The sequence below is a fragment of the Erpetoichthys calabaricus genome, chromosome 9 (assembly GCF_900747795.2).
Source record: "Erpetoichthys calabaricus chromosome 9, fErpCal1.3, whole genome shotgun sequence".
In the NCBI taxonomy this organism is placed as follows: domain Eukaryota; kingdom Metazoa; phylum Chordata; class Cladistia; order Polypteriformes; family Polypteridae; genus Erpetoichthys; species Erpetoichthys calabaricus.
Genome location: NC_041402.2, coordinates 89,394,930 through 89,422,461, shown reverse-complemented (window position 1 = coordinate 89,422,461; position 27,532 = coordinate 89,394,930). Strand labels below are relative to the sequence as shown.

General features: G+C 38.4%; 1 protein-coding gene across 1 annotated transcript; it reads left to right on the top strand.

The window, feature by feature from the left end:
- Positions 1 to 26,177, top strand: nob1 (NIN1 (RPN12) binding protein 1 homolog). The gene is made up of 9 exons (XM_028809862.2): positions 1 to 161; positions 4,207 to 4,339; positions 4,747 to 4,880; positions 4,971 to 5,042; positions 12,581 to 12,712; positions 12,953 to 13,183; positions 13,600 to 13,697; positions 25,511 to 25,655; positions 25,823 to 26,177. The coding sequence occupies exons 1-9, from the start codon at positions 93 to 95 to the stop codon at positions 26,090 to 26,092; spliced, it is 1,284 nt and encodes a 427-aa protein (XP_028665695.1). The 5' UTR covers positions 1 to 92; the 3' UTR covers positions 26,093 to 26,177.
- Positions 26,178 to 27,532: the final 1,355 nt, after the last annotated feature.

The following is a 27,532-nucleotide window of genomic DNA, read 5'->3' as shown; positions in this document are numbered from 1 at the left end:
GCTGATAGCAAAAGTTTTATCCAATCATACCATCCATCTTCAGTCACCTTTTATATGTTCTCTTTTTTTATTGGTCAAGAATATTTTCCAAGATGTCTGCTACTATGGTGGAGCATGTTGTTGCCGATTCGGGAGCGTTTTTAAAGAATGCGCAGTTACAGGTGAAGTATAAACTATTACAGTATGTCATATGGTCTTAAATGTTAAATAAAGCTGAGAAGCGCATTTTTCTGTTGTTTCAATGGAAACTCACATGTCAGTAGGCATTCGTATCTCCCACTGACGTTCTCACCTAGTTTGTTTGCTCAGGAGTTTGTTCTTTTAGCTTTTTTATGCATTCTATGTACGAATCAATATTATAGATAAATAAATGTTACATTTTAAAATTAGGAGGGGATTTGAAGATTGTGGACCCTAATCAGAACGAGATGCGCCATGTTCCAAAGATGGATAATTTTGTTAACTGGGGTAACTTCTTTGTACAACTTAATTTTACAAAAAATAAATAAATAAATAAACGCTTACCGGTTTTAAAAGCAACAGCATTGACTAACGAGACAATCAACAATAAGTATTTTTTTTTTTTTTTTTGCTTTAGTTGTAAGTTTCTTGTTGGAGTCGACCGGAAACCTGGCTTTGTTAGTAAACAGGACCAGTCTGTAAGATGTACACTACTGCCAGTTATTCCTTAGAACTAAAATTATAGTTTTTTGAGTCTTTTTAAACTTAGAATTATATTGAGACTATTAACTTCTGTAGTTCTTGCTTGATTCGAACATTCACGGCACAAATGTGCTACAAAGTCATAAGGATTGGTCTGAAATTGGATCAAATGTGCATTTTCAGGTTCAGTTCACCCAGCACTTCAAATTAAAATCTGGAGTGGTCTCCCCTAGACTTTCTCGTATACTCAGATATGGGGATGGATATTTGAGGATTAAACCGCAATACAATGATTCAATTTTTATATCGTGTACATTAAATGACCATCAACAACAAATCAAATTAATAATATATTGAACAAATATTATAAAAGTTGAATAAGGAGCTGCATGAATAAAAGGTAAAGTACTACTTCCCGTTAAGGAAAATAGCCCAAAAAATGTTATGCAAAATTTTGTTGACCAAAGTGAAAGTGTACTCAAGGTATCATGTTTACATATACACACACACACACACACACACAATTCCAAAAATGTTATTTTCGGACTCTGAGAGGTCTAAAATGTCAGAATTCATCAAAATCTCGACATTGAATCTTTGGACCATTGTAATACTTTACCTATACTTCGTATATGAGAAAAAAGTATTAAGTGCAAGTATCAAACAGGCAGTAAGTAACGGTTTTTCAAGTGATCATGTATTGACATTGTTGTTCAACATATTTCAACAGACAAACAATAGATCTTCATGCAAACAGATAAAAGTAATATACCTTGAATAGCAACATAAGGGAAATTTTGCCTTTTCAATGCAAGTGTTGTCTTCAGTTTTCAACAAGCAAGGCTACTGTCGCTATGGACAAACAACTCTGTCTTTAATTCATCTGTTCAGACTACATTGTTCCAGAAAGCCTAGTCTTTGCCTTGATGTTCATCTGAAAACTGTAGTCTTGCTTTTTCCCTGGAGAGCAAAGGCTTTTTTATTCTGGCAGAATTCACATGCATGTCAAACTTGTGCAGTCTCTTTTGGATTGTAGATGCAAGTACTTTCACACCAACTTTTGCATGAATTACCTGGAGATCCTGCAATGAAATTTTGGGGTTTTAGTATCAAAAGTTCAGCTATGGGCTGAATTTGCTGGGCTGGCCAGTCCTGGACAAATCAGAAGTTGCTTGAAGTTTGTGCCACTTGCAGATGATTTTCCTTACCTTGAAATGATTGATTGATTGATTGATTGATTTCCTAGGTGTCCACAACTTTCTCTCAAAGGGCCTTCAAGAGCTTTGATCTTGGTATGATGACACCCCACATGTCAGTAGCAAAGAGAAAGCAGACTCTCTATCTGTGGTTTAAATAAGTGGTACCACCTGCATACTCCCTAAAGTGGACCTAATCATTGGCACCCAATCTGGAACACTGGAGTCTAATTTTATGGCTTTGAAGTGGTGATAAATGTAGGGATGTAATTACGTAGGAGTAGATCTGCATTTTGTTAATTTATCAAATCAAATCAAAATCTTTATTGTCATTGTAGCAATGAGACATTGTACAACGAAATTTAGGTGCAATTTTCCAATGCAAAAATAAAATAAAAAAACAAAACACAATTACTCAAGTTAAAACTAAAATTTTCCATTCATACATACGTCATATTGCACTTGTCCCATAGCCAATGTTGACTTAGAGCTGTATTGTAAACATTTAGATTATCAGAATGAATGCACCGTCATTTTGTTCAAGTATATCATCTTTACCTTTAGGGTAATATAGTTATAATTCTTCAGGGGGAAATCTTGTTAACTGATTATAATTTTTAATTTACTTAGAACTATGCAACCTTGTACGTATTCAACATGTGAGTCTTTTGGAGCAAAAAATATTTGACTTGAATTTAATAGAAATTTATAGTGAATGTAGTTCCAAGTCATTTTAATAGTAAAAATCAATAGTTCAAGTATCTATAAAGTATATATACAGTAATCCCTCCTCTATCGCGGGGGTTGCGTTCCAGACCCCCCCCCGCAAAAGGTGAAAATCCGCGAAGTAGAAACCATATGTTTATATGGTTATTTTTATATTGTCATGCTTGGGTCACAGATTTGCACAGAAACACAGGAGGTTGTAGAGAGACAGGAACGTTATTCAAACACTGCAAACAAATATTTGTCTCTTTTTCAAAAGTTTAAACTGTGCTCCATAACAAGACAGAAATGACAGTTCCGTCTCACAATTAAAAGAATGCAAACATATCTTCCTCTTCAAAGGAGTGCGTGTCAGGAGCAGATAATGTCAGAGAGATAGACAGAAAAAAGCAAACAATCAGAAATCAATAGGGCTGTTTGGCTTTTAAGTATGCGAAGCACCGCCGGACAACGCAGCTGCTAGGAAGGGAGCAATGTTAAGATAGCCTTTCAGCAATTTTTTAGAGGAGCGTCCGTATTGTCTAGTGGTGCGAACAGCCCCCCCCCCCCCCCCTGCTCTCACCCCCTCCGTCAGGAGCACAGAATGTCAGAGAGAGAGAGAGAGACAGAGAAAAACAAACAATTAAAAATCAATACGTGCCGTTCGAGCTTTTAAGTATGCGAAGCACCATGCAGGAAGCATATTGCTTGACAAAACGGCCACATTTAAGCCCAGCAAGGAAGAGAGCAATGTGAAGGTAATCTTTCAGTGTGTTTTGAGGAGTGGCCGTATCCTCTAGGGGTGCGAACAGCCCCTGTGCTCACAATATATTTGAGGAGTTTTATTTAATACGTAATACATGCTCTGATTGGGTAGCTTCTCAGCCATCTGCCAATAGCGTCCCTTGTATGAAATCAACTGGGCAAACCAACTGAGGAAGCATGTACCAGAAATTAAAAGACCCATTGTCCGCAGAAATCCACGAACCAGCAAAAAATGCGCGATATATATTTATCGCAGATTTTATATGTAAGCATATTTAGAGTGAAGCCGCGAAAGTCGAAGCGCGATATAGCGAGGGATTACTGTATACATTAGGAGCACAGAGCTGCTTAGGTCACTTTTTTCACAGAGTAAGTTACCTGGCTGAATTAAATCCACCCTATTGCGTGTCCTGTCACTAGAATATCTGGTAAATGCTGTAACATGTATTAGTTTTGGAATGATCATCCTTGGGGGGCACGGTGGCACAGTGGTAGCGCTGCTGCCTCTCAGTTAGGAGACCCGGGTTCAATTCCTGGGTCCTCCCTGCGTGGAGTTTGCATGTTCTCCCTGTGTCTGCGTGGGTTTCCTCCGGGTACTCCGGTTTCCTCCCATAGTAAAAAGACATGCAGGTTAGGTGCATTGGCGATACTAAATTGACGTGGGTGTGTGTATGTGCGCCCTGCGGGTGGCTGGCGCCCTGCCCGGGGTTTGTTTCCTGCCTTGCGCCCTGTATTGGCTGGGATTGGCTCCAGTAGACCCCCATGACCCTGTAGTTAGGATTTAGCGGGTTGGGTAATGGATGGATGATCATCCTTTTTAGATGTTTTACAACTGTCTCATCAGCATGTTTCAGAGGTCCTATTAATTCTTCAACAGGAATTTGGAAAAAAACTCTATACACTGAAAGAAGTGGTCAGTGAAATCAGGGACAAAGAAACCAAAAAAAGGCTGGCATTTTTGCCATATAAGCTGGAGTTAAAGGAACCTTTGCCTGAGTATGTAAAACTGGGTAAGTACCATTAACCCATCCAGTTTTGATTGATTGAATTTGATAGCTCTTCATATATGTTTATCGATCAATCACTTGCTCTTAACATCTCTTCTACTGAAAACCATGAACATACTTTTAAGTGATCTCCTTTTACCGTCACAATGTGCTGTTTTAAATTGTATATGCATTATACCATGAACAGATTTTTATTACCACAATCCTCTTCAGATAAAACATACCATAAGAATAATATTCTGTAAAATAACAAAAATCAAAATTTTTTTTTCCTGCCTTATTAATTTAGTTATTGCCAGTTAAACAAACAAGAATTTTCATTGAAACAGTGTAACTGTAAAAATCTTCCGTCAGTTAAAAAAAAATGCAAATTGTGAATTTTTTAAATTGCTTTGATCTCTTTCCTTCAGTGACTGAATTTTCAAAAAAGACTGGTGACTACCCAAGTTTATCAGCTACAGATATTAAAGTGTTAGCTCTCACATACCAGCTAGAAGCTGAGCATGTTGGGGTCAGCCATTTAAAAAAGGAACCAGAAGTAAAAGTGAGTTTTGAAAATAATTTGTGTTTGTTTTTAACATTCCATCCGGAAAAAATGACAGCATTTTGATATGACCTATTGATTTGATTTTAGGTTTTGGCAAGCAGCACACATAGACACCCAGAAACACCTTTTGATATTGCTGGATTTCACTTTCCATCTAAGGTAAGGCTTAAGTACAGGCAATCTTACAGTATCTGAGGTGAGAAAATGAATTTATTTAAACGTCATTAACAGATACCCTTATTTCAATCCCCCCCTTTCCAGTTGTGAGGATTATGTTAGTTAGGAAGAAAAGTTTGCTTGTTTTGTTTCCTATTATGTAAAAACAAGGCATAGATAGATTTAAAATATACTTTTATTAAGTTGATATAGTGCTTTGCATTCGGTGCATTTTTGTTAATGCATTGGAAGAGATTATTGTTGCCTCACACGGGCTTTTCTTTTATATATTTGAATTTGCAGCATTGTTATTCATTTTTCATTAATTTTTAGGTTGTAGTTACAGAAATATAATGCATATATTGCATACCTTAACTATATACAGAGAATATCCATTCATTTTCTATCCCTCATATCCAGTTTACAGTAACAGAGAATATTGCATTTGAAAAATGTGTAATGGCACTTGAACAGCATTGGTGCCTTAAAGCGAAAACAGAATTTTTTTTTAGGAATATGCACATATTGTCAAATTTGCTAAATCAAATTTAAAGCTTGCAAAACTAATCCTAGTGTTACTGGATACAAGGTAGGAAGCCTCTCTAGACAGTGCAGCAGTCCAATGCTAGGCACAGACACCCACACTCACTAGTTTATAGTTGCCACTTGTGGTAATTGCTTGTTTTTTTGGAAACGCAGGAAGAAAGCTCAAGGATAGAATGTGCAAACTTCACACAGATGACAGCCATACTTTTTTAAAATGACTTCTCATTATACAAATCAGTAATAATCTAGAAGTTGTAAAAGCATTCTTGAAATCTAATACACACTAATGGTAATTAAGTGTGTTCATTTTTCTCATGGGATGGATAACTTATGATAATACATGTAATTCTGGTGATAGTATAATATGAATAATTTCAAATCTCAGCTAAATTAGTATAGGAGTAAGTCAGACATGGGAACTTATAAAGGACATTGCAGCATAGACTGAGACAGCAAAGTTCTGCTTTAGTAAATAGTACAGAACATAACAATTGAAAATGGATAGGCTATTGTGGACATGGTATGAAATATTAACTTTTAATTTTGCTTGACTTTTTTTTTTAATGAAATAATTCTTTAGAAAATATACTCCAATATCCAAAATATTGCACAAAGTCCAATGTCCTTTTTATCAATTAATATATTAATTAGGGATAGTTTTATTTAATACATAATTTTTAATTCTAGTTATCAATTTGAGTCCTAAAACTTATGTATATTATTTGTAAACAATCAGTTTCATGAGATAAAGAAATAAACAATTATTAGTTTTTATTGTTGTTATTATTCTAATACATATTAATGCTCTAAATACAAAACAAGATTATAATATTACTGTCACTGAGTACAGTTTTCCTACAATATCTTGCAAATTGGTGACTCAGAAACTTGTCTTCTGATTCTGTTGTGATTTTGGGTCTGCCAGATTTGCTCCTGTCACAGTTTCCAAGTTCTTTTTGATGGTGTAGCAATCTGTACTCACTGACAGTCATATTTCCTACATATTTACCAACCCTTGTAAAGGTTAGAGTGATCTGTCTGTCTTCCTTTGATAATCGCCCCTTTCTGGCCATTACGTTAGCAATATACAATGCAATATTGTCCAAATAATGCTTTAGAGGGTTTAGCAACACAATTTGTTACAGCACAGCTTTTATAGAGAGGGTTTGTAAGTAATCAGCTAACATTGGGACACTTGTAGAAATTGCTTGCATTAGCTTTCAAAACATATGTAACTTCATTTGCTACAGAAATTCTTTGTTATTAACCAATTACTTCCTCCTTTGTATATAACTGTGAAAATTACATTATTTTTCCGTTTTTCGTAACTGAATTTTTTTTTTTTTTTTTACACTGGCACTTAAACTCTTACCTTTGTGCCATTTCAGATTATTCACAGGACTTGAAATACTGAAATTTCAATAAATTCTTTTTTAAAAAAAAAAAAATGTGATTTTGTTTTAAACATTTGACCACTAGTGTATTAATAATTATTTTGTGGACAACTTCAACTAAGGCCACTTAAGCATGTCATAATGCATACAAGAAGTAGTACTACTATATAATTAGACTAAGACAAAAAAATCCACATCCTAAGTTGGACTGGGTATTGGCACTAATGTCCTGATTCAGTTCTGATTCATAATGTATTGATTCCATTCGATATTGATTTTTATCTTGACTGAATTAGCATGCACTGATATATTTCAAGTACTGATATATTTCAAGTGGTGACGTTTTTTAGAGATTACTTAACCAGCAAAGGGAATGTTAATGTAATGCAAGAAATTTATTTGAAGGGTGTCTACTAGTGCTGGGCGGTATACCGGTTCATACCGAAAACCGCTTTTTATTTTTTTTTATGATATGGATTTTTCTTATACCGCAACACCGGTTTAAATTGCCTAAACGACGTTCGGAACGTGGCACAGCGGGAAACTGTTCAAGTGGGGACCTTTTTCACTGCTACACCGCTAAACACAGATTTATTGCACTAGGGCTCTTTTTCACTGCTACACCACCAAATAGTGGGCAGTAGCATAGGTATGCCGTGCGGTGAAAATGGACAGAGAGACAAAAAAAACCAGTCACGTCTGTCGCCTGGAGATGCTTTAGTTTTAAAAGGTCAGATGTGTAAATACTGTTTCTATACTACTGGATAATACTGCAAGCCAAGTTGTACTTGTTTTTGTACTTGCTAGTGTATGTTTTGCTTGTATTGATCCTGCGATGTGGTGGCGACTCGTTCAGAGATGGGCGCAACTCTGAATGGATGGCATAATTAAACATGTATAACGAAGATATTTTTAAAGTTCTGAACACTCCATCGGCTAAGTTAATAACTAGTTTTAATTTCACAAAGACGTTTATCTGTGCGGTGATTGCTGCAGGCGTCTGCTCTTAGTGCGGAGGAAGTCCGTTTAAGAAGTGTAGTGATTAACGACTGGGTCGGGGAACACTTAACACAAAGTATTTGATGTGCTGCATTAACTTGTGACGGGGTTTGAGAAAATCTAGTAAATTAAACATTGATTTTAGGATGAAGTTTAGTTTACAACCTTCTACTTTAATTATAAAATAAACTACGAGAATAAAGTGGAAATGTTGACTTTAATTTTGACATAGTCAACATGTCGAATTTATTCTCGACATATAATTTGTTTTTTTCTTCCGTGTCCATATTTTTTTTTCTTCACAGTGGCCCTAATGCACTTCCATAGGGCTATACCACAAACAGCATTATAAATGCAAGCTGCAGTTTTTATTATTTATGTATATAGCTTAGCTTGAAGCAAGGTCCATATTAATGCAGTTTGCCTAAATGATGGTACAGTTGGTAAGATGTCATCACCAAGTTGCACTTGTTTTATTTTATTTTAATTTGGTGAATACTGTGTAATGCACCTGGGCTTGAAGCCTTGAAGTAATGGTGCAACTATCAGTAATACTACTATTATTTATTTTATTGTTATTATTTATTAGTTTAAATATTATGCAGTTTAATGATGGTAAAATTGTTTAAAAAGTCACTTTAACGTGTCAGTGGACAGAGATTGTTAACATTAACAGAAAGTGTAGTTGGTTTACAAAAAATATTTACTATTTATTCCTTTTCTAAGACGTGTTCAGTGTAATCCAACTTTTGACAAACACCTCTGGATATTTTACTAAGTCTAAATGCCTCTTTGGATGGTTGAAAATATGTTGTCAAAATCATAGTTTAATCTTTTGCAAAATTTGTTCAATTAAAAGGTTCTATATTTTGACTGCATCTGTCATGCAATGTGATTCCTTCTCTTTAGTGCCACCCCCTTGAAAACTATCACTTTATGGGGCCATGCAAACCTGGATTAATACTTGTGTGCACATTAAAATGTCTTTTTGTACGATGTACAATTCTCATAACAGTCTAATAGGTTATTCTTAGCCAGTCTACTGCAGTAATTGCAGTGGAAAATGTGGTTAACATCCACTCATGCATGGGGAAAAAAATACCGTCTAATACCGTGAAACCGGCAGAATTTAGAAAAATACCGTGATATAGAATTTTGGTCATACCGCCCACCTCTAGTGTCTACATAGTGACTTCATAACATATGCATAAGCATGGAATGACATTTAAGAAGACTAGGGGGCTCTATGAACTAGATACGTTGCGGCTCTGACGCTCCCGTATGGGGAAGCGGATATACAATTTAAACAGATTATTTTCATGGAAATTGTTACATATGCATAATAGAACTATTTTACATTACAGCAGGTAATTAACCAATGTAATAAATTTGAAATAAAATTATGTTTCATGTTGTGTTAGAGGTATTCGTTGCGTTATACGTTTTCATTCTATTTGGCTTTGAAATTAACACGCAAATACTTTTTAAGCTTACACTTTCTTGTAAAACTTCAGTAAAAACAATCTTTGGAATTAACTTTTCATCAAAATCGCATTGAATTTTGATTTCGTGTTTGGAGTTACAGTAATCCCTCCTCCATCGCGGGGGTTGCGTTCCAGAGCCACCCGCGAAATAAGAAAATCCGCGAAGTAGAAACCATATGTTTATATGGTTATTTTTATATTGTCATGCTCGGGTCACAGATTTGCGCAGAAACACAGGAGGTTGTAGAGAGACATGAACGTTATTCAAACACTGCAAACAAACATTTGTCTCTTTTTCAAAAGTTTAAACTGTGCTCCATGACAAGACAGAGATGACAGTTCTGTCTCACAATTAAAAGAAATCAAACATATCTTCCTCTTCAAAGGAAACAGAGAGGAAAGCAAACAAATCAATAGGGATGTTTGGCTTTTAAGCATGCGAAGCACCGCCGGTACAAAGCTGTTGAAGGCGGCAGCTCACACCCCCTCCGTCAGGAGCAGGGAGAGAGAGACCGAGAAAAACAAAGTCAAAAATCAATACGTGCCCTTTGAGCTTTTAAGTATGCGAAGCTTCACGAAGCAGCTGCACACAGAAGGTAGCAACGTGAAGGTAATCTTTCAGCATTTTTAGACGAGCGTCCGTATCGTCTAGGTGTGCGAACAGCCCCCCTGCTCACACCCCCTACGTCAGGATCAGAGAAAGTCAGCGTAAGAGAGAGAGAGAGAGAAAGTAAGTTGGGTAGCTTCTCAGCCATCTGCCAATAGCGTCCCTTGTATGAAATCAACTGGGCAAACCAACTGAGGAAGCATGTACCAGAAATTAAAAGACCCATTGTCCTCAGAAATCCGCGAACCAGCAAAAAATCTGCGATATATATTTAAATATGCTTACATATAAAATCCGCAATAGAGTGAAGCCGCGAAAGGCGAAGCGCGATATAGTGAGGGATCACTGTACATCGTGACAGTGCAACATATAACTGTCCGTTTCTTTCTCTCTAATATATAAACTGACTTTTTCGACTGTTTGTCCCTGTGATTTGTTAATTATCATAGCAAAAGCTATTTTAACGAGAAACTGTAAACATTGTAATACGAATGGCATGTCAAGATCTCCTTTGGTGTCTAATGTTATCCGCGGAAGATGTACTATATTACCTTTCTTGTCACCTGTTAAAATTTTAGATGATAGAATTGTTCGACCAATTTTGAATACAACTAATCTTGTCCTATTGCATAGCCCATCACTCATACATAAATTACACAATAACATTATGATGCATCCTTTTTTCAACAGTAATTCGGCCTGTGGAAGACCGGATGGTGTTAACAGTTGTAGATATTCTATGGGATATTGTAAGTTGATGTTTTCTGCTGTGTAACCTATTAACCAATTTTCACATTAATTCGTTTGACTTCGTCGTTTCTCGGTGCAAGGATTGCCTGTGTACTCATTTTTTCTGTTGATAACCCTTCGGGATGAAATTCTTCAATAAGACTTTTGACATAATAAGTCTTCTTTTATTGGGAACTTAAAGTGAGGAAACCTAAAAATGTATAGCTGAGGGCACAGGAACTGTGTCTGACAAAAGCATTCACAAGAGTGAGAGAACAGTGGGCCGTTAATGGTTGAGAGGAGGGTGGGACTTGAAAAAAAATCTCTTGGCAATAGTCTCGTCTCGTCTCAAGATTTTCTTTTTTAATAGAGAGAAATATTTGATTAGTAATCATCAGTTAACATTATTTGAGAGAAAAACACTTATTATAGTAAATTTTGAAATAGTAGAGTACTAACATATATTTCCCACATAGTTCACACATACTGGGGGGGACTCCTTGTTTTAATAGGCTACAGTGCAATGGCATCTACTTTATAAAATATCTGTATTATCTTAATTACATTATTATAAAATAATCAGATATTGCTTCTTAAATAATAAGTATGTTATTCAATAACCTACTTGTGTGTTATGAATCTCCATGTAGACACCCTTCAACTAAACTGTTCGCTAAATTTATTTCCCCATTGGACATTTAAAATAATCGTGAATTAGTCGAAATTAAAGCTACAGTAGGAAGACTCATGCCTTTCTATAATTGTACAAGTTACACATCTTCAGTTGCTTAATCGGTTTTTGAAAATGTGTCTTTACACAACCTCCTCAGACAGAAAGGAAGCATTTTAAAATGGGGATCTGGAGCTTATGCTTGTTTACAGCAGCATTGGATGAATGGAACATAAAAGAAAAAGAACCGGCCATTGTGACTGACGATGCCACTAATATGATCTGTACAGTGCAGCTTATGAAGATAATTCACGTCGACTGCTTTGAGTATAAGCTCACTTTGGTATCCCAGGCTGCTCTGAAGATTCCAACAATAGCTCGCTTGCTTGGCAGGGTGAGGCACGTTGAGAAGCAACGTTTATTGGAGTTGCCAACACACAAACTTGTGATTGATTGTGGTCATGCGGTGAAATGTTTATTGGATATGCTAGAAAGGTTTTTGGAACAATAAGCAGCGAGGTTGCTCCCGCTGTGACTGCCGTGCAGCACGCTTGTCTGCAACACAGTCGTTTTTAATGTAGTGACATATGATTGACACGTAGGAATCTGCTGCCCTGCATGTTCAGCAGTCACAAGTTAGGGCTGTTCTATCCACTGATCTGAGAAATGTGGTGATGTTTTGCTGAAAGTCTTCATAAAGCCTCAGTACAATAACTTCATTCATCTCTTGTCTGGTTGATATAGCATACTGCAGGTCAAAGACCTGTAGTATTTGTGGAAAGCCTTAGTTTTCAGCAATGATGAAGGGTCTCGTATCTTCACAGATAAAAACTGCTGTAGATTTTATTTTTTAGGCGTATATTAAACAACCTGTATAAGAATAAGATTTTCTTTATATGTGTAAAAAATTGTGGAGGTGGAAAAAAACTTTCAGTAGATCTGAATCTTTTTTTTTTTTTTTTTTAATTCCATACTGCTAAAATCATGGCATTGTGTTATTGTGTTGGGGAGGTTATATTTGTATGTCTAAATGAATTTTCCCATGCACTTCTTGTGGGATGGTAAAGTACAACAAATTGTAAACTAATGAAATATCATTGTTTGCTTTACAGAATACAACAGAGAAGCCTTCTAACATTTGTTCAAATTTAGAAACACCTGCACCAGTAGACACAGAATTCAACAGTTTTCAGTTTTGGAGGAATCCATTACCTAATATAGAGGCTGAACTTCTAGAATTACTGGTAAGTTGGAGCACATTTTTGTTGAGCTAAATTATAAATTTGGATAGAATAAAACATGACAGTACCACCTATACTTTGTGTACGATACAAGTAATCAATTTAAGAAAGCTTCTTACTAACTCAGAAATTTTCTCAACTTTTGTTTGTTAAATATCAGAAAGCCATGTTATGCTTGGTGCAGTAGTATTGAAAAGTATTTGACCACGCAAAAGTTTACCTTTATTTCATTTTTACTTTCAGGAATTTAATGAGTCTCAGAAAACAAAGCATAATGAAGATAAGTATTCTGGCAAAGATGAGGGAATCGATGGTGAAGAAGATCAAGGGAGAGAAGACTCTGGTGGTAATAGTGATGATGATGGCGGTTGGATAACTCCAAGTAATATCAAACAAATCCAGCAGGAAATGGGGTACTCTGAGACTCCTGCACAAGTAACTGTGGGCTGTTTGACTACAGATTTTGCTATGCAGGTAATTTATTCCCATCACAACAATGAGTGTATTAGTTGGCTGTGCCTTACAATGCCAATGTATAACTTCTGGGTCAGTTGCCAACTATGTAAAAGAGGGATGTGTTTTGCATACATCTAATCTCGGGTAAAAGTAATTTATTAGTTTACATGTGAAAGTTAAGTGATTGTTATCACTTAGTTTCCCTCAGTAAAATGAGATGACATACTGTATATAAAACCCAAAGTTCTTGAAATGTAAAAGAGTTTTAAATGACACCTTAGACAAGTGTTATCTTCAAGCTGAAAGCAATTCATTATTAGTTAATATTATGAAGTTTAGATTGTTGTATTGGGCATTCTCTTTATGGTGTATCTTAGTCTTATTTATAAATTAAACTCTGATCAACTGTTCATCAATCTTCTAAATCCTTTCAGAATGTACTGATTCACATTGGTCTGAATGTGCTCTCTATCAACGGAATGGTCATCAAACAAGCAAGAAACTTTGTTTTGCGATGTCATGCTTGCTTCAGGTGAGTCTTACAGTTATTATAGTATGAAAAGGAGCATTTTGTTTTTTTAATTTTTTTTTTTTTTTTTGGTCCAATAAGTGATATTTTCAGAAAGTCATTATTTATATCTGAAGTATAATGTCACAAGCCAATGTCAATACTCTGCAAAAATAAAAATAAAAACAAAAAAATGTATTTTATGGCTGGTTATGCCCATGGTGAAGAGACATCTTCAGGTGTCTGGTCCAGCATACAAAGTGGACACGAATTTTGGGTGATCAAAATTTAGAGCAATATACGAGTATTAACGTTAAATTTTGTGTGAAAATCGGCAAATGCAAACATTACAACTGTTGCAAGTGGCATATGGTGAAGATGATATGAAAAAGTCGAGTGCGTTTGTGTGGCATAAGAGGTTCAAAGATAGGTGAGAAGTGGACAACCGAAAACAACAATGACGGACGTTAATATTGAAAATGAGTTCCAGGCCTGTTTCCAGAAATGGGAAAGCCATTTAAGTCGGTGATAGATGCACAAGGGCAGTAGTTTGAAGGTGACAGTAGCCACTAGTGTACAGTTCCACATGTATATTTTTTAAAGGTGTTTTCTGGGAATTAAATTGTCACAGCTGTGTTATTTCCCCTTTTTTTTTTTTAATCATCCTGAGGTATCCTGTATTTACTTAACCCAAGGGGCTTCAATTACAGTATATGCAAGCATATATAAGCATGAGTAGCAGAAAAAATGCTCAGAAAGAAACAGAAAACACAGCTAATGCTTCATCCAAAATAAAGAAGGTTACAAATGACATAAGGAAAGATATACAGAACATACACAAGACAAATGAGAAGCTGCTTCAGGATATTAAAGACCAGGAGAAACATTTAAGTAATCACTTTGTGGCAACCTTTAACCCTTTAACCGCCAACTCCCTAAATATTCCCCACGCCAGGTGAAATCTGAACAATTTTCGTTTTTTTACTTTTTTACATTTTTTTTACATTTTTTACATTTATGCAAGCAGTATTGACCACTAAATGTTGTGCAAGTTGCCAGTGTATACACGAAATCTATAAATGTAACCTGAATTCTCAGCTAAGCAAAACATCTTGATACCAAACTGTGCCCTTTTCAATGGTAGATACTGTCGAAACTGTAAGCGGCCCTTCCACGACAATAAACTTTCATCAACTGCAACTGACGGTCCTGGCATGTAGGGCAACTGAAATGCTTCAAATAAATGATCGATCAAAGGACGTAGCTTGAACAAGTGGTTGCGGTTTGGATCTTTCTTATCTGGCTCGTTTCTGTTGTCATTCAAATGAAAGAATTTCAGCAGCAAAGAGAATCGGTTACGTGTCATGACAGCTGCAAAAATAGGTGTTGCATACATAGGATCTGTAGACCAGTACATCTCAATATCTGGTTTTCTGATTATTCCCATCAATATCAAAATCCCAATGAATTTTTTCATTTCGTTTTCATCAGTGTCAAACCAAGCACGAACACGGGAATGTGGAGGTAAATTGGGATTTTTCTCAATAAACTGTGCTGCATACAGATTTGTCTGATGAACAAAATGTCTGATCAAATCAGGTGACACAAACAGCTCATAAAACTGCTCAGCAGTGTAATTGTTTACATCAACAATAAAGCCACACGTTCCCTCAAACGAATGCAGAAAAGGTAGTTCACCACGGGCAGCAGCCCAGCTGAGATGCTGGGGATACACCCACTCAGCGCCGTCATCTGATGCGTCTTCATTCACATTATCATGCAGCGCACGTTGCTGCTCATCACTGTCACTAAAATCTTCTTCAGAACTGCTACAATCATGATCAGAACTGTCCAAAATCGCCTGCAAAGCCTCACTTGAAGTCAGTTTACGTTTCGCCATATTCACAGCTGTTACATGCGAATCACGTCACATGACCGGCCAAAACAACTACAGACTTGTCGAAATACAACATAGTAATAATACCCACGCCAAACCGTCAGTTATACTACTTGCCAGGCATTCATATAACCACAGGCAAATGTGCCGGATAATTCCGGCAGTATGGCGTTAGCATTAAAACAACGGTGCCGGATATATCCGGCAGAGGGCGGTTAAGGGGTTAAAGGTATGCTAGAAAAAACTGAGGAAAAAATACAGGAAAATGCGTCTTAAGTTTGACAATAAATTTAGAGCACATGGTGCTCAGTTTGAAGATGTTAAGCAAACATTCACGACTCGTATTGAAATAGTTGAACAACTGGCATATACCGCTGACGGAAAAGCAACAGCTGCAAATTCCGAATGCAGAGTACTCAGAAACAGAGTAACTGCACTGGAAGATGAATACAGAAGTAATAATACCAGAATTGAAGGTCTCTCTGAAAACAGTGAAAGTCCAAACCCAGTGAAATTCATAGCTGAACTATTCCCTAAAATAACTGGAGAGGACTTCAAATCAGACAATGAGATAGCAGCAACTTAACACATGCATGGATCGAATGCCTCAAAACCTAGAAGCCTCATTGTGCATTTTGACAAATTACAATCTAAATTAAATGTTACTTCACGGACAGAAGCAAGAGAGTATATTTGAAAATAACCACATTCGTAATTTCCCCGATTTCTCACCTTCAACAGCTGCTAAACATACTGCATACATATACAGTGCATCTGGAAAGTATTCACAGTGCATCACTTTTTCCACATTTTGTTATGTTACAGCCTTATTCCAAAATGGATTAAATTCATTTTTTTCCTTGGAATTCTACACACAACACCCCATAATGACAATGTGAAAAAAGTTTACTTGAGGTTTTTGTAAATTTATTAAAAATAAAAAAATTGAGAAAGCACATGTACATAAGTATTCACAGCCTTTGCCATGAAGCTCAAAATTGAGCTCAGGTGCATCCTGTTTCCCCTGATCATGCTTGAGATGTTTCTGCAGCTTAATTGGAGTCCACCTGTGGTAAATTCAGTTGATTGGACATGATTTGGAAAGGCACACACCTGTCTATATAAGGTCCCACAGTTGACAGTTCATGTCAGAGAACAAATCAAGCATGAAGTCAAAGGAATTGTCTGTAGACCTCCGAGACAGGATTGTCTCGAGGCACAAATCTGGGGAAGGTTACAGAAAAATTTCTGCTGCTTTGAAGGGCCCAATGAGCACAGTGGCCTCCATCATCTAAGTGGAAGAAGTTCGAGACCACCAGGACTATTCCTAGAGCTGGCCGACCATCTAAACTGAGTGATCGGGGGAGAAGGGCCTTAGTCAGGGAGGTGACCAAGAACCCGATGGTCACTCTGTCAGAGCTCCAGAGGTCCTCTGTGGAGAGAGGAGAACCTTCCAGAAGGACAACCATCTCTGCAGCAATCCACCAATCAGGCCTGTATGGTAGAGTGGCTAGACGGAAGCCTCTCCTTAGTAAAAGGCACATGGCAGCCCGCCTGGAGTTTGCCAAAAGGCACCTGAAGGACTCTCAGACCATGAGAAAATTTTCTGGTCTGTTGAGACAAAGATTGAACTCTTTGGTGTGAATGCCAGGCGTCACGTTTGGAGGAAACCAGGCACCACTCATCACCAGACCAATACCATCCCTACAGTGAAGCATGGTGGTGGCAGCATCATGGTGTGGGGATGTTTTTCAGCAGCAGGAACTGGGAGACTAGTCAGGATAAAGGGAAAGATGACTGCAGCAATGTACAGAGACATCCTGGATGAAAACCTGCTCCAGAGCGCTCTTGACCTCAGACTGGGGCGACGGTTCATCTTTCAGCAGGACAACGACCCTAAGCACACAGCCAAGATATCAAAGGAGTGGCTTCAGGACAACTCTGTGAATGTCCTTGAGTGGCCCAGCCAGAGCCCAGACTTGAATCCGATTGAACATCTCTGGAGAGATCTTAAAATGGCTGTGCACCGACGCTTCCCATCCAACCTGATGGAGCTTGAGAGGTGCTGCAAAGAGGAATGGGCGAAACTGGCCAAGGATAGGTGTGCCAAGCTTGTGGCATCACATTCAAAAAGACATGAGGCTGTAATTGCTGCCAAAGGTGAATCGACAAAGTATTGAGCAAAGGCTGTGAATACTTATGTACATGTGATTTATCAGTTTTTTTATTTTTAATAAATTTGCAAAAACCTCAAGTAAACTTTTTTCATGTTGTCATTATGGGGTGTTGTGTGTAGAATTCTGAGGAAAAAAATGAATTTAATCCATTTTGGAATAAGGCTGTAACATAACAAAAGGTGGAAAAAGTGATGCGCTGTGAATACTTTCCGGATGCACTGTGTGTGTGTGTGTGTATGTGTGTATATATATATATATATGTAATAATAATATAAATTCCCCAAAAATAGGGACTGTTTAACACCATACCCCTGCTTTTTTGTAGTAGGACTTAATATCACATGTTATCTTCTTATCCATGGCGGCTGTTTAACATCACATCATTTCATGGGTAAATACACTTTCAGGACTATTTAAAATTATATTTTATGTTTATAGTATTGGGACTGTATTGTCCATAGATTATACACTGCTGCTTGGGGGGCTTGTTTTGTTTTGGATGTGCGCTGTCTCTAGGTATGTCAGAGGAGTGGGACTTCATGAAGTGTTGTCTAGCCTCACATGGGGTGGCAAAATTCGGGGGGGGGGGGGGTTGTGTAGAACAAGCTATTTCTAATTTGTTCTTTTAATTCTTACAATTGTAAGTGCCAATGTAACTATAGTCTTCATAGGAATAACTCCTGAAAAAATTGGAAATTGAGGTCAAAGCAATCTTATGTAATTATGTATTATCTGAAATTAAGACTACAAAATTTCAACAAAAGTTCAGAAGCAATATCTCCATGACCAAACAGTTAACTTTGTGAGCTGGAATGTTAACGGACACAATCAAGAGTTAAAGGAAAATAAAGTTTTTTCTCTCGCCTAACAGGTCTAAATGCTAAAACAGTACATTTACAGGAGGCCCACTTAGTAAGCAAGGATCAGTTTCAGTTCCACAAAGATTGGACTGGCCAACTATTCCACTCCAGCTATACAAAGAAAACTAGAAGTGTGGGAATTCTTATACATAGAACAATTTCACCTGTAGTATCTTATTCCGGAGGGTTATATGCAATCGTCACAGGTAATTTATTTAACTGTAAAGTGATTTTGACAAATATCTATGCGCCCAATGTGGATGATAGGGACTTCATCCAAAATGTATTTGCATCCATTCCTAATGTGAACACTCATAAAATTATAATGGCTGGAGACTTTGTGTTTTAAATCCAGACCTGGATAGGTCTCCTGACACAGGGCGATGACATCTAACACTGCAAAAACAATTAACACAGTTTGTATCTGATGCTAACTTATCAGACCCCTGGAGATTTCTAAACCCAAACTCTGGAGCATATTCCTTCTACTCACCAGTACATCAGTTTTACTCAAGAAATTAAAGGCAGTATACAGTATAGCTGGTGAAGGGTGAGGGTGGGGTTGGGGGGTGGATTAGTAAGGTGGGGTTCGAAATGTGTTGGTCATAAAGTCTTTTTTTTTTTTATTTAGACGTTCTTCTTTTCAAGTCTTCATATGCTAGGTTCAAGTCCAAGTGTCTGTTAATGGTGTTTTCATTAGAGAGTCACAATTCAGCCAGCTCTCTGGCACTCTTAGTGTTGGCCCGGAGTTTTACTTTTACAGTGTCCCAGTTAAATGTGTGTCTGGTGGAACTTATGTGTGTGAATCAGTGATTGTGGGTCTTTTTTTCTGACTGCATTGCGATGTTCTTTGTGTGTGTGTGTGTGTGTGTGTGTGTATAAATTTAAAACAAAGAAAGTTCTATATGCTCATACTAAATATTGCAATGTATAGAATGTGATGGTTAATGTTTCATTTGATGTATTTCTCCACAATTATTTTAATGAGGAATACACAGCAAAGGAATCTGAGTTATTTTTAATCTGCTTCAGTGTATTGATTTTGGTGAAAACTTATACCATCATTTATTGAAGTACATTGTAACGTAGTTTAACTATATGGTCATTCATCACATTTAAAACAAGCAAAATAAATCAACCTTAGAATAAATGTGCAGTTGTTCTCTGTCACTGTATTAAAAACATAATGTAGTTAAAAGTATTTAATGGTGCAGTAATCCCTCGCGCTTCGCCTTTCGCGGCTTCACTCCATCGCGGATTTTATATGTAAGCATATTTAAATATATATCGCGGATTTTTCGCTGCTTCGCGGGTTTCTGCGGACAATGGGTCTTTTAATTTCTGGTACATGCTTCCTCAGTTGGTTTGCCCAGTTGATTTCATACAAGGGACGCTATTGGCAGATGGCTGAGAAGCTACCCAACTTACTTTCTCTTGCGCTGACTTTCTCTGATCCTGACGTAGGGGGATTGAGCAGGGGGGCTGTTCGCACACCTAGACGATACGGACGCTCGTCTAAAAATGCTGAAAGATTATCTTCACGTTGCTATCTTTTGTGCAGCTGCTTCCTGAAACGACATGCTGCACGGTGCTTCGCATACTTAAAAGCTCGAAGGGCACGTATTGATTTTTGATTGTTTGTTTTTCTCTGTCTCTATCTCTCTCTCTCTCTCTCTCTCTCTCTCTCTTTCTCTGCTCCTGACGGAGGGGGTGTGAGCTGCCGCCTTCAACAGCTTTGTGCCGCAGTGCTTCGCATAATTAAAAGGCAAAGAGTTCTATTGATTTGTTTGCTTTTCTCTCTATCTCTGTGACAGTCACTGCTCCTGACACACACTCCTTTGAAGAGGAAGATATGTTTGCATTCTTTTAATTGTGAGACGGAACTGTCATCTCTGTCTTGTCATGGAGCACAGTTTAAACTTTTGAAAAAGAGACAAATGTTTGTTTGCAGTGTTTGAATAACGTTCCTGTCTCTCTACAACCTCATGTGTTTCTTCGCAAATCTGTGACCCAAGCATGACAATATAAAAATAACCATATAAACATATGGTTTCTACTTCGTGGATTTTCTTATTTCGCGGGTGGCTCTGGAACGCAACCCCCGCGATGGAGGAGGGATTACTGTACTGTACTAGTTTTAGAGCAACCAGCAGTCTTTAAGTTTCCCTGCCTTCCTTTTACTGTATAACAGCACTAATAATTCATACAAATAATTTTACAAGTAATTTCTTTTGGGTAAATTGCTGTCATTAAAATGGAGAGTATGGTGTCACAGTGGTTTGTGTTGCTGGCTCTGAATGCCATGCCTGCTCGTCTCTGGGGAGTTCAGTTACCTCCTGTGTTTGCACCCACTGCGGTACTTTGCCCCATTTGAGTGCGACTGTTGATGCGGTTATTGTGTTTTTTTTTTTTTTTTTCTTTCCAGACAGAAATGCTGCCAGGGTTTGGCTCTAGGTCCCCATGCTAGTGAGTTGGATTAAGCAGATATTTGAGAATGTCATATTAGATAGATAGATATTTTATTAATCCCAAGGGGAAATTCACATACTCCAGCAGCAGCATACTGATACAAAAAAAACAAATTAAAAGAGTAATAAAAATGCAGGTAAAAACAGACAATAACTTTGAATAATTTTAACGTTTACCCCCCCGGGTGGAATTGAAGAGTCACATAGTTTGGGGGAGGAACGATCTTCTCAGTCTGTCAGTGGAGCAGGACATTGACAGCAGTCTGTCGCTGAAGCTGCTCCTCTGTCTGGAGACGATACTGTTTAGTGGATGCAGTGGATTCTCCATAATTGATAGGAGCCTGCTGAGTGCCCGTCGCTCTGCCACGGATGTCAAACTGTCCAGCTCCATGCCTACAATAGAGCCTGCCTTCCTCCTTTATGCTGCCTCCCCAGCACACCAACGCATAGAAGAGGGCGCTCGCCACAACCATCTGATAGAACATCTGCAGCATCTTATTGCAGATGTTGAAGGACGCCAGCCTTCTAAGGAAGTATAGTCGGCTCTGTCCTTTCTTACACAGAGCATCGGTATTGGCAGTCCAGTTTATCATCCAGCTGCACTCCCAGGTATTTATAGGGCTGCACACAGTCACCTCTGATGATCACAGGGTCCATGAGGGGTCTGGGCCTCCTAAAATTCACCACCAGCTCCTTGGTTTTGCTGGTGTTCAGTTGTAGGTGGTTTGAGTCGCACCATTTAACAAAGTCCTTGATTAGGTTCCTATACTCCTCCTCCTGCCCACTTCTGATGCAGCCCACGATAGCTGTGTCATCAGCGAACTTTTGCACGTGGCAGGACTCCGAGTTGTATTGTAAGTCCGATTGTATGTAGGCTGAACAGGACCGGAGAAAGTACAATCCCCTGTGGCGCTCCTGTGTTGCTGATCACAATGTCAGACCTGCAGTTCCCAAGACGCACATACTGAGGTCTGTCTTTAAGATAGTCCACAATCCATGCCACCAGGTATGAATCTACTCCCATCTCTGTCATCTTGTCCCTTAGGAGCAGAGGTTGGATTGTGTTGAATGCGCTAGAGAAGTCTAGAAACATAATTCTTACAGCACCACTGCCTCTGTCCAAGTGGGAATGGGATCGGTGTAGCATGTAGATGATGGCATCCTCCGCTCCCACCTTCTCCTGATATGCAAACTGCAGAGGGTCGAGGGCGTGTTGAACCTGTGGCCTCAGGTGGTGAAGCAGCAGCCTCTCCATGGTCTTATTATTAGATTAAAACCAAAAAAATGTTTGATTGTATTATCCTGTAAGAGGGATCAATATTTTGTATTACTATAGTAATAATAATGGATTGTATTTATTTAGTGCCTTTCCCATGCTCAAAGTGCTTCACAGTAATCAACAACAGGGCACATACAGCATTGATGCAATAATATCTGCAGAAAACGCTAAAGATGAATGCATAAAACACAAAGCTTAAGAGGCAGTAAACCAGAATAAAAACACAAAATACTATGAGTTATAAAAGTGCTCAGTGTATATTTCGACTTGAGCTATTATCCGAGCTGTTTGGGCTAGGCAATAAACTAGGAGTTAAAGTAAAACTTTTAATATTTGCCGATCTTCATCTTGGCATGGAATGAACCTTGATATCTAACGCAGGTTTCAGAAGGTTAAGTCACAGTGGACTGTTTTTACGTGTCTTTTCTTGGCAGACATTCCACTTTTACACATCCAGTGAGTTTTACCCGTCCAAAGCCAATGCTGCGGTCATCTGCAGGGCAACATGTGGTGGACCCCCTAATATCGAACAAGTTTTTGAAGGTGTTGGAATTATGTTTGCCCAATTTTTCAGTCACTCTACTTTTGTAAAATTATTAATAGACACGTATACAAAATGAAATAGTCATGACATTCTGCCAGTATTATTTAATCTGCATATTATGGATAGAAATTAAAGTGGTGTGAAATCATTAAGTATACAGTGCATCCAGAAAGTATTCAGAGCACATCACTTTTTCCACATTTTGTTATGTTACAGCCTTATTCCAAAATGGATTAAATTCATTTTTTTCCTCAGAATTCTACACACAACACCCCATAATGACAACATGAAAAAAGTTTACTTGAGGTTTTTGCAAATTTATTAAAAATAAAAAAACTGAGAAATCACATGTACATAAGTAGATAAATATAAACATAAATCACATGTACATATTAAGCCTTTGCTCAATACTTTGTCAATGTACCTTTGGCAGCAATTACAGCCTCAAGTCTTTTTGAATATGATGCCACAAGCTTGGCACACCAATCCTTGGCCAGTTTCGCCCATTCCTCTTTGCAGCACCTCTCAAGCTCCATCAGGTTGGATGGGAAGCGTCGGTGCACAGCCATTTTAAGACCTCTCCAGAGATGTTCAATCGGATTCAAGTCTGGGCTCTGGCTGGGCCACTCAAGGACATTCACAGAGTTGTCCTGAAGCCACTCCTTTGATATCTTGGCTGTGTGCTTAGGGTCGTTGTCCTGCTGAAAGATGAACCGTCGCCCCAGTCTGAGGTCAAGAGCGCTCTGGAGCAGGTTTTCATCCAGGATGTCTCTGTACATTACTGCAGTCATCTTTCCCTTTATCCTGACTAGTCTCCCAGTTCCTGCTGCTGAAAAACATCCCCACACCACCATGCTTCACTGTAGGGATGGTATTGGCCTGGTGATGAGCAGTGCCTGGTTTCCTCCAAACATGACGCCTGACATTCACACCAAAGAGTTCAATCTTTGTCTCATCAGACCAGAGAATTTTCTTTCTCATGGTCTGAGAGTCCTTCAGGTGCCTTTTGGCAAACTCCAGGCGGGCTGCCATGTGCCTTTTATTAAGGAGTGGCGTCCATCTGGCCACTCTACCATACAGGCCTGATTGGTGGATTGCTGCAGAGATGGTTGTCCTTCTGGAAGGTTCTCCTGTCTCCACAGAGGACCTCTGGAGCTCTGACAGAGTGACCATCAGGTTCTTGGTCACCTCCCTGACTAAGGCCCTTCTCCCCCGATTGCTCAGTTTAGATGGCCGGCCAACTCTAGGAAGAGTCCTGGTGGTTTCGAACTTCTTCCACTTACAGATGATGGAGGCCACTGTGCTCATTGGGACCTTCAAAGCAGCAGAAATTTTTCTGTAACCTTCCCCAGATTTGTGCCTCAAGACAATCCTGTCTCGGAGGTCTACAGATAATTCCTTTGATTTCATGCTTGGTTTGTGCTCTGACATGAACTGTCAACTGTAGGACCTTATATAGACAGGTGTGTGCCTTTCCAAATCATGTCCAGTCAACTGAATTTACCACAGGTGGACTCCAATTAAGCTGCAGAAACATCTCGAGGATGATCAGGGGAAACAGGATGCACCTGAGCTCAGTTTTGAGCTTCATGGCAAAGGCTGTGAATACTTATGTACATGTGCTTTCTCAATTTTTTTATTTTTAATAAATTTGCAAAAACCTCAAGTAAACTTTTTTCACGTTGTCATTATGGGGTGTTGTGTGTAGAATTCTGAGGAAAAAAATGAATTTAATCCATTTTGGAATAAGGCTGTAACATAACAAAATGTGGAAAAAGTGATGCGCTGTGAATACTTTCTGGATGCACTGTAACTTAAATGTGACGGGGCTACTTTGCCAAGGTTTGGTTTCCGTGTTGCCCCCTGTGGCTGACTGCCCTGCAAGTCTGAATTAAACAAGAAACTGAGAAAACGGACGAGTGGAGAAAACCATTAATCTGATGGTTACTGTGATTTAATAATCCCAATCACCCCAACGCCTTTTTTACACTTCCTCTGAAGTCCTCATGACAGCAGATACGGTTGGTTTTAGATGTATGAAAAAAATGTAATGGGTGTGAATACAGGAACAAGACGACTTCACTAATGACAGCAAATTGCTTTTAATCAAGAAATGAATGTTAGTAAGTGTTTACTGTCTCTCTCCCTTGAGAGTATTTTATGGCTCACAGCCATCATTCTGACTTCCTTCTTTAGCCTTCTGCTTGTGTGAACGATCACAGTTACATTCATCGCTCTTTAAAATCAAACCAAATGAGAATGAAGTGGTTGATGTGGACTTTTCAGCAATCTGTGATTAAATGTCACATTTCAATTTAATGCTGCTGTTAAACTAGCTGCCTATGATGGCCTGGTCAGGATTAAGAGGCTTAGGGGTTGGGGTCGCCGGTGTGTAACGTAATGTAAAGCTGCAAGTCTCTTAATAATTGACAAGAGGCGCCGTGTAGGAAAAAAGCTGATAACTCGACCGACAGCAGAATTCTTAAATGTCGAGAATTGTAAGCGAAAATGTCTACAGTATGGATAATAGAGAATTACAAAACGCTTTACACCATAGGAGGTGTCACATTGGACAGTTTTGGATTAATTTGTGTTCCACAATTTCTCTCCAGGACAACTTCCAACATGACAAAGGTATTTTGCCCAAACTGTGGAAATAAAACCCTAAAGAAGGTTTCTGTGACAATTCAGGAAGATGGCACTTTTCAGATGCATTTTTCACGTAACCCCAAAGTGCTCAATCCCAGAGGTCTGCGGGTGAGTGTGAAACGACACCTTCTTTGGCTCCTTTTTGCTAATTATTCTACAAATATGGTGAAGGATACACGTGTGTATTCAGCTAGAATCGAGTCTGTGACCTTTACTAAATATCCGTTCATGCCATGTTTCCATCATATTGATTTTTGTTTTGTTTTATTTCCCAGCATTCTCTCCCAAAGCCCCAGGGTGGTAAGCATGCTCACAACCCTCGCCTCGTGGAAGACCAGAGGTTCCCCCAGCAGCGGCTGTCCAGGAAAGCCCGGAAGAAGACGAACGCGTTAGACCCCGATTACATTGCTGCGGTGTCTCCTTTTTGTGAAAATGATGTTTATAGTCGAGCTGCTAACCTGAACATCCGTGATGAGCAGTCTGGTGCCGGTCGACGCAGGATCAACCCAAATATGGCTGGCAAGAAGAACATGAAAAGAAAATGAGAGCATTGTATATAGAATGTATTTTTGGTTATTCTGTATGGACTAAATGGCGCCAACTCTTGATACTAAATTATGAATTGCTTAACATTTTGATAACGTAGTCTGTAATTTATTTTTCCCTTTTCTTTCCCTTTAATATCATAGCGTCACTCTCCACAATCCTGAAGTTAGCATTGTATATAATGCTGGCATTTCCATTTATGAATACCTCTTTGTAAAGTAAGATTTGGCTTTTATCTGTGAAATCCAAGTAGAAGTTCATTTCAAATTTGGTCGTCATATGTTGTAAAATCAGGGGCTTGTAATCGCTTGTAAATACCGAATATCACCAAAGTACAAAGTTCAAATCTGGCACTGCTGCTGTTTCAGACGCGACCACAGTTGCATCTTACTTGGCTTGTAACCACCTTGATAACTGAGGTTAACCATTTAAGACGGCTCTCCTGCACTGATCCTGGAGGGCCGTAGTGGCTACCGGTTTTCTTTCCAGCCACTTTTATTTAGTAACTTGTTCCTGTTCTTCTTTCGCCTTTCATAATTGGTTTGCTTGATTGTTTTCTCCTGCAGTGGTGGCTGAACGATAAAGAGATGCAAAGCAAGCCAACAGTTGACTGGCTAACTCAGGCGGTGGTCCTTAAAAACCACTTTCATTCTCACCACTATGCAATTTAGCAGTGAAAATGGTCGGGTATTCACTTCTGTGTCGTTTCAGTGTCTTCATTCCACCACAGCAGTCATTTCTAAACTGATTTGCTTTATTTGCAGACCACAGCAAATCCCAAGTATTTCTCAGACCTTCACGTTTTTCTTTTCAAACATCTTTAAGACAAATTATATTAATGACACAGGCGCAAATGGGATCCAAGGTATCTGTTGGCTCAGTTTGCATCTCATTGTTTTAGGCTTCTGCTTAAAGCAAAACTGAAACAATTAAAATACAAGTCAGTTGAAATCGAGGAGACATCGCTTACTCCATTAGCAGTAGTAATCGGTTACTGAAGTGAACGGCCAGCAGGATCGGAGGTGAACACCCGAGATTTCAGCCGTGGTTACGGCCAATTCAGTACTGGATTGCTTTTGAGTATCACAAAAAAAAAAGTTTGTTTTTATTTTTTGAACTTGAACATAGTGTCTGATGAATATTTGTAATTCACATTTGAAGTCAACATTTTATAAGAAGAATCTTTACATATAAATGTCAGTTTAAACTCCACCTCAGTTTTGTCCGTTTTCTTCTCCTTCACTGAACATTCCCGTTCTGCTCCTCAACATACGGGTCAGACGTTGTTCTTTCAGAATTTGTACACCTGGAGAATTAGTTATGATGTACACAGGGTGCAGCAGCGCACGTTTCAACATTTTGAATGGGATTCAGATTTCTATTCCGGACAGCACAAAAGTGTCAGTGAATGTAAGAAAAATTGTTTTGAAGCAGTACAA